Source organism: Protopterus annectens, chromosome 13.part0 (assembly GCF_019279795.1).
Source record: "Protopterus annectens isolate FY-2018-M chromosome 13.part0, PAN1.0, whole genome shotgun sequence".
In the NCBI taxonomy this organism is placed as follows: Eukaryota; Metazoa; Chordata; order Ceratodontiformes; family Protopteridae; genus Protopterus; species Protopterus annectens.
The window spans coordinates 235,069,883-235,085,223 of record NC_056747.1 but is presented as its reverse complement, the minus strand read 5'-3'; the positions used below and the strand labels follow the sequence as shown (position 1 = coordinate 235,085,223).

General features: G+C 40.2%; 1 protein-coding gene across 1 annotated transcript in view; it reads right to left on the bottom strand.

Annotated features, from left to right (window-relative positions):
• Positions 1-9,477: 9,477 nt before the first annotated feature.
• SSC4D (scavenger receptor cysteine rich family member with 4 domains) overlaps positions 9,478-15,341 on the bottom strand; it is a 198,013-nt gene continuing 192,149 nt past the window's right edge. Inside the window, 1 exon segment of the mRNA XM_044055408.1 lies at positions 9,478-10,142. Within this exon segment, the coding sequence (XP_043911343.1) occupies positions 9,826-10,142 (317 nt within the window). The 3' untranslated portion in view covers positions 9,478-9,825.

Here is a 15,341-nt window from a genome sequence, read left to right as displayed (position 1 = left end):
TATTCTTACTGAAAACAATGTTTTCAATGAAAGAGGCACATTTATGTTTATGACATTGAAGAGTTCAGCTTAGCTATGACTGCTGGAGGGGCAAAGTGACAACAGCAATATTACCTTGTAACATAAAGCAAAGCTTTTATTTATTCATTTGTTTTATTTAACATTTGTTTACAGAGAAAGTCCAACTTGGAACGAGCCAAACTGATGGCACTTTTTTATTTAATGCATCTTGCATAGGCTAGACCACTTTCTTTTACAAAAATGTTTGAACAAATACATGCAACTGAATAAAAGGGCTGTTTTCTAAATATTTTAAAATAATATAAGGCACTACTTAAAGTATTCCATCACACTTTAAATATACTTCGCAGCACTTTGAAACTCAGTAAGGGTATCTTATCCAGGGACAAGGAGGTCATAACATCCCTGTATTCTTCCCTTATAAGCCTAATTATTGAGTACAACATCCCCTTCGGCATGTACCTCGCAAAGCACATGCAGCAGCTGGACAGACCCCAGAGGTTCCTCACCAGAAGAATCCAGGACCTCAAACATCTACCCTACACAGATAGGCTAAAAGCCCTGTCCCTCTACTCAGTTTCATACAGACTCCTCAGAGGTGATCTCTGTGTGGCATACAAAGCAATCTCAGACCCCGCCTTGATGGGACTGCTGCACATGCGCTAGCCAAGCTCCACTCAAGTAACCTGCACGCACAACCTCAACCTGGTCTGTGACATCAATAGGACTTGTTGTTGGGACAGATTTGTGTCCCAGAGACTACCGCATCTGTGGAATAGACTCCCTCTCCACGGCAAGCAGAGTACCTCATTATCCCTTTTTAAGCACAACCTGAATAACTGAATGGGAAACAGAAAATGCACCCCTGGGATTCCACCTATGCCCCTGCTGGACAGCGGCTTTGGGTGCTGATTTGTCTAAACATGAGCTAAACTCTTGGCTAGGCTTATAAGGGCCTCAGGGCCAATAGCCTAGTAACTTGCTATGATCCGTGATGCATTTTCAGCCATATTATACCAGTATTATGTGAGCAGCTTCTTAATAAAAACTTTGCCAATTGTTTGTAAGGGATGCACCCAGATAATTTTGGTATATCTCTCTGTGATGTCACCACAGGGATAATGTATATGTGTGTAGGAGGGGTATGTGGGACCCCACTTATGCACTGTGGTGTGTCCTTTAATGTGCATGGATGCACCATCACACCATCCGTAAGTTAACATCATCATGGTTAAAGATCAGTGAACTTTCAATGATGTGTTCTTATGGAAAAAAAATAGAAGTTATGTACTTACCATAACGTTCCATGTGAGTTGTTTATCTTGCCTTTATTCTCACTGATGGGTTCGGAGCCGATCCTCGGCTCCAACATGGCCGATAGCAAGCTCAAGGTTTGCCAGTAGCTCGAGAGCAAGCCTCTTATCCCACAATGCACTGCTAGAATTACCTCAGATCTTGTTTGCAGTGAATAACAGTATATACATATATATACATATATACAACATATACATACCCTCTTATATATACATACAAAGAACACTTCCCAAAGGGGAAGAAGAAATATTGAATAACCAGGATGGTACTAGCCTCTAAGTCAACAGTCAGCCAGGAGGGGGAAGGAGGGAGGGAGGGACGTGAGAATAAAGGTGAGATAAACAACTCACATGGAATGTTATGGTAAGTACATAACTTCTATATGTGAAGTTGTTAAATCTCGCTGTTTATTCTCACTGATGGGTAGTGTCCCTAGCACCCTCAACCTTGGGTGGCTCATGGGAGTATGTTCTTCAGCACCGTAGAACCAAAGGAAGACCTGTCCCTTGAAGCCCTATCTACTTTGTAATGTGTGATAAAGGTATGAGGCTTAGACCAAGTGGCTGCAGTGCAAATATTGTCAAGGGGCAATTTAGCTTGAAAGGCAGAAGAGGTAGAGACAGCTCTGGTAGAATGAGCTTTTGGTTTGTGCGTTAAAGGCATGCTCATATTCTCATAAACAAAGGATATACAATCAGATAACCATTTAGATAAAGTTAATAACAAAACTGAGTGCAAACAGCCAGAAAGGAAACTCACGAACTTCTTTCGTTAATTTATTGAAAAATCAAGATAAAAAGTCACTTCCAGTACACCACAACTTGTAGCGATATAAAAGATAAACGCTTTTCATTCAAATACAAATAACATGCGTTTTCGTCCCAAACAAGTAGACTTAATCAGATGAAAATTCCTAATTCATTAAACATATCAAAGAGTTGTGGTGGCAGGTATATTTAGGAGCGGGGAAAAAACCTGGCTTGAATATTTTTTAAGTATTGTACCTTTATTAAAACTAAGAGCAAATAAAATATAAAAGCAATATGAGTTTTAAACACAAGAGGGGGCTATGTATTTAGGTTTTATTTATGATACAAGTTTTAAATCAACATTTTATCATTATTTATAAAACACAGGGTTTAGGTAACATTTTATTAGTAGGTAGATTTTTATTCACAACAAAGCATCAATGTGTCTATGTTTTCATGTCGATTGTAAGATTGTGAAGTTTAACTTAGAAGCACTTTAGTTCATTCTCATAAATATTCATGAAGGTAGGGAACATTTGATTAGTTCATTCAAAAGCTTGATCAAAGGTATAATTGGTTTAATTAAATGAATAAAGGTATATATATGTTTAATGAATTAGGAATTTTCATCTGATGAAGTCTACTTGTTTGGGACGAAAACGCATGTTATTTGTATTTGAATGAAAAGCGTTTATCTTTTATATCGCTACAAGTTGTGGTGTACTGGAAGTGACTTTTTATCTTGATTTTGGAATAAATTAACGAAAGAAGTTCGTGAGTTTCCTTTCTGGCTGTTTGCACTCAGTTTTGTTATTGGTTTTGTTGAGTGCTTTCCACTGCTGTATTTCTATTTAGATAAAGTTGTTTTAGCCACTGGATTGCCTTTTCTTGCTTCTGAGAAGGATACAAAAAGTTGGTCTGATTTCCTAATATCCTTAGTTCTGTCAAGATAAAATCTGAGCTGTCTGTGAACATCAAGTTTGTGTAGCATGTATTCCAATTTGCTTGAGTGGTTGCGGAAAAAGACTGGCAGTTCAATGACCTGATTAATACTTGACTCAGAACAGACTTTAGGTAAAAATGAGGGGTTTGTTCTGAGAGATACTCTATCAGGATGGAAGATCGTGTAGGGTGATCTGATAGATAATGCTTGAAGTTCTGATACTCTGCAGGCAGGCATAATGGCCACAAGAAATATTGTTTTCCAAGATAAAAATTTTAAATCACAAGAAGATGCTGGTTCAAAAGGGGGAAGAATAATGTGAGACAGCATAAGGTTTAAATCCCAGGGAGAAAAGGGAATTTTGATCAGAGGTCTCATATGAAGAACGCCTTTAAGGAAGGTTTTAGATAATTTCTGGCTCATAATATTTGAGCCACCAAGACCAAGGTGAAAATTTGAGATAGCAGCTAACTGAACTTGAACTGTAGCAGCTGCTGCCCCTTCCTTGAAAATCTTTGTTAGAAATTCTAAGATCGAAGATAGCGGAGCTCGGAAATGGTCAATGTTCTGCGTGTTGGACCAAATTGAGAACCTTTTCCATTTACTGCCATATAATTTCCAGGTAGATGGCTTGTGAGAAGACAAAATAATCTGTCTTGTATCTTCTGAAATTGAATGAAGCCTGGCAATTAGGGGAAGTGGATTAGCCAAGCAGTCAATTTGATGGACTGCAGAGAAGGATGAAGATCCCCTGATGGGTGAGTCAGAAGGTCCGGAACTGGGTCCAGGATCCATGGATCTTCCAACAGATGATGGTGGAGAAATGGAAACCAAATCTGTCGAGGCCAATAGGGGGCTATGAGTATAACAGTCCTTCCCAGCGATTTTGCTTTCTGTAAAAATCTGGGTATTAATGGGAAGCGTGGAAATGCATAAAGGAGACCCGGGGACCAATTGTGTAAAAGTGCGTCTCTCAGGGGATGACCGGTAGTTGGTAATAGGGCAAAGTAGCTTTTGCATTTTGAACTGATGTGACTGGCAAAAAGGTTGCAGCAAGGCTGGCCCCATTTGCAGAAAATCAACTCTGCAACCTGTTGTTTGAGAGACCCCCTCATGAGGGAGTAATATTGCCCTGCTTAGCTTGTCCACTATCATGTTGGATTTCCCGGGGATGTGCGTTGCTAACAGAAAATGCTGGCATGACACAGCCCATTGCCAGACCCTGAGGGCTTCTCGACAAAGGGGGTAGGACTTGGTTCCACCCTGCTTGTTCACGTACTAGACTACTGACATGTTGTCGGTCTGAATTGCAATAGTCCCTAGATGGAAAGAGTCCTGAAAGTACTGCAATGCCAGAAGTACCACTCTCAACTCTAGAACATTGATGTGCAGATGTGATTCTTGATCTGTCCATGTGCCTTCGGCAGTCTTTACCTGAAAATGCCCCTCCCACCCTATCAGGGAAGCGTCCATGGTCACAGTGGCTACTGGGGGGGGGGGGGCAAAGGGTCTTCCGATTGTGACATGAAGATACGTCAACCACCACCGAAGGTCTCTCCTTCAAGAATCAGTGATAAGAATCATGTGGTGCATTGGTAGTTCTGGTAAGACCACTGAGCGAAGAGGAGCCATTGAAGAATTTGCATATGCATCCTTGCGAGTGGTATAGCCAGGATTGCTGCCACCATCAAACCTAGTACTTTCAATACCTTCGCTGCTGTAGCTTTGTTCTTCGACACCAGTGAGCTGACATTTTGGCGGAGAAGAGAGACTCTTTCGATAGACAGACATAGAGTGGTAGTTGAGGTATCTAACTCTGCTCCTATAAAAACTGTATGCTGAGATGGCAATAAGGCAGACTTTTCAAAGTTGATTGTAATGCCTAATTGATGGCAGAGTGTCAGAGTGTATTGTGTTGCCTGGGTCAACTGATGCCTGGTGGTAGCGGTGAGGAGCCAATCGTCTAGGTATGGAAAGACCTGGAATCCTAGACGCCTCAGGTGAGCCGTGACCACTGCCATGAATTTGGTGAACACTCTGGGGGCTGTAGTGAGACCAAAGGGCAGGGCTCAAAACTGGTAATAATTGGCTCCCAGCCAGAAGCGCAGATGATCTCTGGAGTGTCTGTTCATCTTTATGTGATAGTACGAGTCCTTGAGATCTATGGAGCACATCCAATCACCTTTCTCTAAGAAGGGAAGAATGGAGAGAAGCGTGACCATTCGGAACTTCTCTTTCTTTATGAACTGGTTGAGTCTGTTGAGGTCCAAGATAGGTCTCCAGTCCCCTGTTTTCTTTGGTACCAAAAAGAATCTTGAGTAAGTTCCGAATCCGACTTGGTCTGCTGGGACTGGTTGGATGACTCTTTTTTTTCTAGCAATCTGTGGACCACTATGATTGCTTGTTCCCTGAGATTGGGTGGAACATCTGGGATTTTCTTTATAGGAATATAGGAAGAACGGTATGAAATATCCTCTGGAAATTATGCTTTGTACCCAAGTATCTGATGTTATATTTAGCCAGGCTTCTGGGTACAAAGACAAGCAACCCCCTACTGCCTCCAGAGCCGAACAGTTGGGCCCCCTTTCAGGGGCGCTGGTAGGACTGACCAGAGAACTGACCCCTGTCACCCTGTTGCTGCGAACCCCCTCTGCCACGGGGGCGGTGTCTTCCATTATAACCCCCTCCACTGCCTCTCCACGTGTGTCCTGAAAGGCTGCCTGAGTTTTTTGGAACCACATCCCCCCCCCCAGGGCCCTTGGGGTAGGGCCGAGTGGGGGTGGAAAAACAGACCCCGATGGCAGATAAGGTCTTGCCTTCCTGCTCACACCTGGTTAAAGTTTCCTTTACTTTGGGCCCAAACAGTGATGAGCCATCGAATGGGGTATTAATAAAGGAAGACTTAAAGGGTTCCACAAAGGAACAGAGACACATCCAGGCTTGTCTTCGAAGAGCAATGCCCGAACAAGCGGCTCTACTCAAACCATCAGCTGCATATGATATGAGACGCATGGATGAGTTCACTGCTGAGTTTAAGGTAGCGAGCTGGACGTTGACTTTGTTGGCCACTCTTGCAGCTACTGTACCCAGGAGAGCATCTCCTAGATGTTTCAGGAGATCTCTCTGTAGTCGTGTAAAATGGGTTAAGTAGTTCAGTGATCGCAGAGAAAAAGTCGCTAAACTAAACATGCGCTTCCCATATCTATCCATAACCCTAGAATCTCTGTTAGGGGGATGGATAGAAGAGGACATCTCAGATACTTCCTTATTGGTGGCTGCAGCTACCACCATGGCATCAACAGGCACTCCTTTTGTCAAAAATGTCTTGTCCACTGGGGCAGATATGAATTTATTGGGTCTACGAGGGACAGGTTCCATGGCCTCCGGTGACTCCCACGCCTTACGAGAGATCAGTTCCATGAGCTCGTCGTAAGGCGGAGTCACCCAAGAAGTGGAAGGTTGAGACCCAAAAGCCTTCAAGAGCACAGACTCATCCTCAGTAGGGGTCTTGGACTGCCAATCGCCCCTCTGACTAAGGATCTCTAGTATCTCTGCAAAGGAGATATCCTCAGAGGGGGGATCAAGGGGACCCTTCTGACTCATCTAAGTCCATGTCAGATGTCAAAGACTCTTGTGGGGAGTCTAAGTGCCTCATCTTGCACAGTCTCTTCCTGGGCACCCCCTCAGTGGGGGGATCTGGGGAGGTCTCAGAAGAGCAGGGGATGCCCTGTGGGGGTACTTGAGGCTTGGGGTCTCTATGCTTAGAGGGATCGGTAGATGAAGAAGCAGACCCAGGAGCTTGAGGGGAGAGGGAAAGCTGAACCAATGCTGACGTTGTCTTTGGAGACAAAACTCTCCTCATAACATCGAAGACACCATGGCTCCGACGAGAAGGAGTGGACAGACCCGGGAGTACCGTCCGATCCTCCCGCACCAAAACCCTGGGCTCCGAGCCCGAGGTAGGAGCCAAGCTCATCCGAGCCAAAGCCCCGAGAGGAAGAGTCAGCACCGACAAGTCGGTGTGACTATCCTCCCCGGACCCGATGGGAGAGCGTCGGCTCCTAGAGTCCTCGGTCGGTGCCGAGGGCATCCGAGTAGATGGAGCCAATAACACCTGTGCGGGTATCGGCTCCAAGGGTTCGACCACCATTGGTTCAATTTCCTTTGGCTCCGAGAGTCCAGTACGGCTCGGAGGAGGAGTAGACAAGTCTGGTTCCATGGTCTTCGGTACCGACAAGCTGGTCGGGGCCGACAACAATTTGGCAAGTCCTGGTGCCTGTAAAAGCTTCTGCACTAGCTGATCCATGTCCAAATCTGAAAGGCTGACTGAAGACTTGGCTGAATGCACCGAAGGTGCTGACTGGAGCAGAGGTGAAGAAGGAACTTCAGTGACCGGCTCCAATACTGAGAGCTGGCTCCAAATCAAAGGTACACTCGGTTCCGATGACTGTGGAACCGATGACCCTCCTTCTGAAATCTTAGCCTTTTTTGAGACCTTATCTGAAGACTTGGATTTTGAGGATTTGGATGATGTACTAGCACCCTCATGGCTACTCAAGACTTCCAAAAAAGATTGCTGTAGCAATCCTCTGTCTATAAGTTTCCTCCTTCTCTCCAAGAAAACTCTTGAAGAAAAGGAGTGGCAAATGCTACAGGTGTCTTGAAGGTGTTTAGCCCCCAGACAGTAGACACATTGAATGTGTCCGTCAGTAACAGACATTTTCTGCCCACAATCTGGGCATTTTTTGAAACCCGATTTGGGATGGGATTTCTCCCTATCATCCGACATAGTTAAGTGAAAAAAGCAGTAAATTAGATACACAACAACTAAGCCCAAACCGGGAACTAACTATAACAGTATATATATATTTTGAACAAAAAATATAGATACAAATATAGGGCTAAGAGACCCACAGAAAAACCTGACTATAATAAAGATTAATAGTACAGAAAAGGGGCTTAAGGCCCACACAAACTAAGAAGCCAACAAGGCCCTAACTTTTAAACTATTTCTACTATCTAGAGAAGAAATATAATAGTACTAACACACACTATATATATTAAACAAAAAAGAAAACTTTTTTATAGACTTGCTGTTAATTTGTTTATAAAATGGTCCGAGCTAACTGGAGACTGCTGCAAACTAGATCTGAGGTAATTCCAGCAGTGCATTGTGGGATAAGGGGCTTGGTCTCGAGCTACTGGCAAACCTTGAGCTTGCTATCGGCTCGGCTCCGAACCCATCAGTGAGAATAAACGGCGAGATTTAACAACTTCACATCAGTATTTTGCAAAGCTTTTCATTTAAATTGTGACCACATATAATTGGATTGAATGGGAGGAAATTGCAGCATAGCACTGGAGGCAGCACATACCGTGGTGCATACGATGAGTAACAAAGTGTGACAGAATGTTTTATTTAGAAATTAAAAAAAATCTATTTCTTCTACAGTTAAAAACTGAGACACTATGTATGTTGCACAATGCAAATGTGAAATTTGAGGCAGCAAATCAATGACTAAGGTCAAGAACAACACCACGGCTGATACAGGTACCATTATTAAAATACCATTATAACACAATTAAGTAATCAAAACTTTAAAAACATTACTACCATAGCATTACTAAAACTTTAAAGAGGAAACCTTAATGAAATGGAATGCTGTAGTTATAAGCTTCCATAAAATAACTTACTCACTGTAGGTAAGGTAAGGCATCATGTATCTTATCATAATCAAGGCACTTTTATACCCCATGATTATTTGTAGGAATATGGCTTACTACTCAGAGTTTTATTGGTACATGATTTACCAGAGTCTATGCCTGCAAACATCTTCTACTATAATTTTTTAAGCAATATCCCTTTAGCTTAAATACAGTTGCTGGAATTAAAAAATTCCTTCATGTGTTGCACTCTGACAGACAATAGGGAAGGAAAAAAATAATAATTTAAAACATTGTAAATATTGTTGCCATAAATGCAGGTTTTCACTACACATCGCTTCAATGTGTTCTAGTCAGTGAAATGGGGCCTGCTGGATCCTGTTTCACTAAACATACACCATATCCATATGTTGTAGACATTAATATTCTGAAGAGACTGTGACTGGCCAATGAAATCTTCACTAAATTTTAATCATAATAAAGCTATTGTTTGTATTAAATACTGTAATGTATTGACACAGTGTTTTTTGAACTGTGGTGATGTGAACCACAGCATAAAATAATAGGAGAATATTAGTATATGGAACAAAACTTGGTACAGATGTAAGGAATTCTTTTTTTTTTTTTAAACATGTAAGAAGTTCTTAACATTGAATGAAAGCCTGATAACTGATGAAAAATTCACAATATAATTTATTGTACTGATAATACATAAGTCATAAACTGTAGGCACACAATGTTATTATGTATGGGAACACCCATATGAGTTTTATTGTGAAAATATAAAAGGTATAAGGCATTACAAGACTGGTGAGTACCTACATATATTACATTCACATTTCTATGTGTTTATGTAAAAGACACCTCATTTATATAGTTCCATTACTGTGAAACACTAAATCTGATGAATGTACATACAATTTTGCTTTTATAAGTTATTTCTATTAGTAAAACAAAACTATATGTAATACATATTTATAAAGGAAATATGAAAATCATGTGGAAATAAACATCTGATTCTTCATATATAAAGTGCACAATAATATATTGCAAAAATGTCTGTCATTTACAGAAGGTATACATTTACATATGTCCAGTTTCCTCTTAAAGCAGAGGCTGCTTGGTCAAAACTGTTCACAAAAGAGCACACTTTACTCCTGCATCCTCTGAATGATCACAGTTATGGACATCCCAACGGATATGTGAACACAGAAGGAGGGAAGTCTCATTCCCTATGCACTTTAAATTGTCAAGTAAAATAATTCCACTGCCTCTTCCATAAAAGGCCTCTTCCTTCACTTCCAAAGCATTGCCACAACCAAGCTGTCTGCAAACCACTTTGGCATCTTTCAAATCCCAAGCATCATCACATACTGTTCCCCACTGATGGTTGTAGTAGACCTCCAGTCGACCTTCACACCTATGACTCCCATTCACAAGCCGCAATGCACCTGCATTGAAACATATTATAAGCTGAGCACATGTTTTTGAATAAGCAAAAGTGTGGACAATAATGTCATCATGTCATTTCTACAAAAAAGCTTTCCTTTGGCAAAAAACTTATCTCAAGATGATACAGCAACTGCATTCAAATTGCCTAGGTATATATTATGATTTCAGTTATTCAATTTCTAAGTTACATTAACCATACCTACAGCATATACATACCACTATAGTTATCATTGCTTTTTAAATGTAAAATTATTGTAAAAGGTTAAAAAAAAAAAAATATATATATATATATATATATATATATATATATATATATATATATATATATATATATGTGTGTGTGTGTGTGTGTGTGTGTGTGTGTGTGTGTGTGTGTGTGTGTGTTTGTGTGTGTGTGTATACGCGCACGCATGTGTATATGTATAGGCATAGATTAACTGAGTTTAAGAGCTTGTTTGGATTACTAAATGCTGAAGAATTAACACCCACAAATGCACACACATGTACAAAATCAACAGGCCAAGACACTTTGAATCTGACTACCAGATAACTTCTTCTTCCACTTATGTGGAACAGGTCAAGTATCATCTCTTCTTTAATCATAGAGTTGTTCATTCTTCTGACTTAGGCTTATGACTTTTATAGACTATATGTAGCTTCTTGGTGTTATGACAAATAGGGAAATTTAGAGCGCTGCCAAATAGGAGTTTTATTTTCTTCTCTACTGCATACAAAGTACTATAACTTTGTTTTTTTCCACTTCAGAGTTCTAGGTCCGGCTCTAGTTATTGAAAGCAAAAAAAGTTAAAATTGCTTTATATTTCAATTTTGTTGAGTATTAAGTTCTTAATTCCTGCACTGCTAGCTGTTATTCTATGAAATGTCCTAAAACTACAGGTACAGAGTTTGTAAAAAAGGGAGTATCTGTGTGTTTACATATGAGTTGTCTGTGAAAAAGATGCTTGGACAGATTAACTAAGACTACATTTAATGGTGTGTGACATTGCCTCTGTAGATACTGTCGGGGCTATCTACATTATTAATTCCTTACAGCAACAACAACAACAACAAAAACACAGTTGCCTCAACAATAACACAGTTGGAGCATTAGCTTTTTACTGATGCTTCAATGCTTACTTGTGTTCAGGGTTTTATTTTGCACTAAGGCTTCCAACATGTATAGTATTTTTAAACCCTGTATCCTGAATTGTTAAGATTCTTCCATATACTGGGTGAGGAAGCCCCCTTCCAATAAGTCCTTAAGATGTGTTCCAAGTATACTGAACACATAAACAAAGTATCAAACACTTTGCATTTACCTAATTGAGAAACACTGGAACTGGAGGACAGCCCTGGGATGCAACTCCGTGATGGACTACAGAACTACCTGCTACTGTTTTTACACAATGGCATAAAACAAAAAATCTAATCTGTATTTACTTGCAACACCTGCTTCTTTGCTTAATTCTAGCAAGCATTTGTACAAAAATGTTCAAGTTTTACCTGACTTTCAGGAATGTTTAAGAATGACTCTTTCACTCAACATTAATATACCAGCAACAACAGCTGGTGGCACCACATTACATAGTGCTGAAAACACTCCATATAATCGATCGTTCATAATCTTGAACATGTTTAACACTGGCAGAAGTGATCAAAACTCATTTGATCACTTCTCCTGGCATTAAGTCCATGCAAGATTGTGCACAGTGGGGATTAGGGAATTTTCCCTTTCTCCACTGTAGAGGAATCTTGGAGTTGGTATACATAATAACCTGGGGTGTGGGGCAGGCCTGCAAAAAACAGAAGTGTTTTGTTTTTTTCAGTGTTTTGACTTTTTTCAGGGTCCATCTTTAGGCATTCAGGATATGTCTACTTTGATGTTTCGAAGTAGTAAATCCGTATTCTTTTATTTTCACAGATGCAGGATCCTAAATTCAGCTTTTACGTCCAGGTGCAAGTAGTCTGTATGTTACTATTGCACTTTGCTCTGGGTACTCTGAATTCCTCCCAAAGTAACAGTGACTGATTAATCACCTTTAATTGTTCATATATGCTTTTGCATTTGTTGTTCTGACCTAGATTGTGACTGAATAGGCATACATGCATTACCAACTTTGCTAGCTAACAAATACCAAAATAAATAAAATGTTTCACAAACACAACTCAATAAACTATATTCACCATTCAGGGAAGAAGTTTAAGAAATTCAGAGAAATGCAGAATAAATTATATTTTACAGCAAACTTGTAAGCCAAACAGTGTCCCTGTGTGGTACATTAAATCAAACAAGAGGAAATTCTAGCTCAGTTTTTAGTCTCTGGCTGGACTCCATGCTCTTGAGTAGATTCATAATACTAAACCTATCATGACTAATTAGACTTTTTTTTTCTAAATGACAATATCACTTTTATAATTTCATCTATTTAATGAGGAATGCACAGTTAAAGAATACTGATTTATATGGTGAAATTAAGAATAAGACTCATAACCATTATTCTGAGATTCCCTCAATGTACAGGCAACAAGCAAAGAACCACACGAATAGAGTAGAAACCAAAAGAACCAAAATAGCTGTTCCAAAGCAAATGCTGCTAGAAGGAAGACATGTTCCTTTTATCATTGCCAGATTAGAAGTGGGATATACACATCTACAGCATCCGTTCAGAAAAAAAAAAGTTATGTACTTACCATAATGCTCCATCTGAGTTGTTGCTTTTCATTTGTCTTCAACATGTGGGACTCTGAATCTGGTACAGATCCGACTTGGCCGCATACTGCAGCATCAGATCCAAGCTCCAAGCTCCTCCCATAATGCCCCTGTCTCCCTCCTCCCCTCAGACTGAGTTTGCTTCAGAACAGCAGCACCCCAACTGAGACCATATGCCTATAAACCTGACAGTACCTCAAAAAACTTATTAAGAAAGGGACTAACCGAATAATTGCTTCAACAAGCCCTGCAAGATGGCTGCACACTGAGTAACAGCTTGTTTTTAGCTCTCCCAGTGTGAAATCAGAAACTTAGCAGAGAAGGCCAGTAGACTTGTGTTTATGGGTGAATTTCAGTAACTGCCTAGTAAGCACACTGCCTGGATGCCAAGAATAAAGAAATAGAGAAAAGCTGGAAAAAATCAGCTACAAAAAGTGAGGAAGAAACACTGTTTAGGGAGAGTTCTGCAGCTGCTCAGAAAAAAAGTAATGCAACATTCAGACATGACTTCCAATAACCTACAGGATGATATAAGACAACTACATACAGACCTGGTTAAAATAAACAACACACTGATAGAGTATACTAACACAAACAACAAAAGGCTGGAACAAATGGAAGAAGCTTTAAACAGATATTCAGATGAGATGATAAAGCTGCAAAAGTCAGAGGTCTAAATGAAGAAAAGGCTGGCTGAATATGAGACTGCTCAGGATAAGATGTTTCAAAAAAATAATAGAATTAGAGGACAGAGCACATAGGGAAAACTTGAGATTTTCAGCTATAACAGAGAAGCTGGAAGGAACAGACTGCATTAAATTCATGAAAACACAAATAAGCAGCTGGACTGGTATTCCAGAGCAGGATTTATTAGTTGAACAGGCACATTGTGTGTATGCTCCAAATCTAGCGATAAGAAAGCAACCTAGACCTTTCATAGTAAGGATGCAATCCTACCAGCAGAAAGAAATGATTTTGTCAAAACTGTGGCAGAAGGACAAAATATTAAAAGTAGGTGACAGCAGAGTGTTTTGTGGAGAATGATTACTCATTGTACACCAGGCAAAAGAGAAATAAATTCACCCCTCTAGTCAGAGAATGAAGAGATGCAGGTGTGAAATTCAAACTGCTATATCCAGCCGTCATCAATGTAGTCTTCCCTGGAGGGAGAAAATCATTTTTTGATGAAGTGCATGCTAAGGAGGAAATACAGAAGTTTGTCCAACAAATACTATGCTGTGAAACAGAAGATTCGGCTTTTTGTTAATATGGTAATAAAGACCACAGAGAGACTGCACCTGTGAAAACTTTTCCAGTATTTCAACGGAAAATGTTGGAAAGAAGGAAGGGAGCACGAGAGCTGACCAGAAGAATCGAGAGTACATTGGAAATGAAGCAGAGGCAGGATTTCGGTGATGCAGAACAATAATATAATCAGTAACTTAATGTGGGATTACAAAGCATTAATTATATTTGTGAAATATGACAGCAAAAGAAAATCTAGAAACATTGGACTTCTTCAAAATGTGTTTGCTGAGTGGGGGACTTAAGTATATGCCCTACTTCATGTCATTAATGTTCAGAAAAATGCTTTGGGGAGGGGAAGCGAGGAGAGAACGCTAACTGTAAGTAAAGAAAACACTTTTCTAAATAGTAGTGTATCAGTGTTGCACGGTTTTCTTTGCATGCTATTTTTGGGTGTAATGGGGATTGCAAACAGGTGTTTTTTTCTCCCCTCTTCTCTTCTTCTTCTTGTGCAGTTTTAGTAAACATAGGCAATGTAATGATTACCAAAAAAAAAAAAAAAAAGGAAAAAAGGGAGCCTGGTTAAGGAGGCATGACAAATTGATGTGCTTCTTTTTCATTCTTGCATGGGAAGATGGCTGATTGAGGGAGGACCTTTGTTTTAAAGCAGAGAGCTGGTGAATGAAGGAAGAATACTGAATATTATAAGGTTGTTTTTCTAGCCCTTGCAAATATCTATACTAAGTAGCTTTTGTGCAGCTTGTCTCTATGCAGACAGTCTGATAAAGAGAAACTGGAGACAGTCTGGTGGAAGGGGACTGGCTGAGGGAAAAGAAAAAACAAGAACAGAGAAACTGGCTAGGACATAATGTTCCCTGAAAACAATCAGGGTTTTCCCAGATGTGACAGCTTTAAAGACAATACAAAACCAGTTAGACTTGAAGTAAACTTCTCTCAGTTTTTTTAAATGCACTGGGAATACTAATATAAACAGGCACTTTTGATTTTTCTTGTTCACCCTTCTTTCTTTTTCTTTGTCCAGTTTTGAAAAATGTAGGTGCCTTCGTTGAAGGTTGGGCATTGGGCTGGCACCTCAGCACCGTAAAAATCTACTGCCAATCATTAGCGGACCGGAGTTCCGCTGTGGCAACCCCTAACCGGGAAAAGCCGAAAGAAGAAGAAGATACTACAGTGAAAAGAAAAATGAGGAGGAGAGGAGATGGGAGGAGAGCACAAGGGTCTG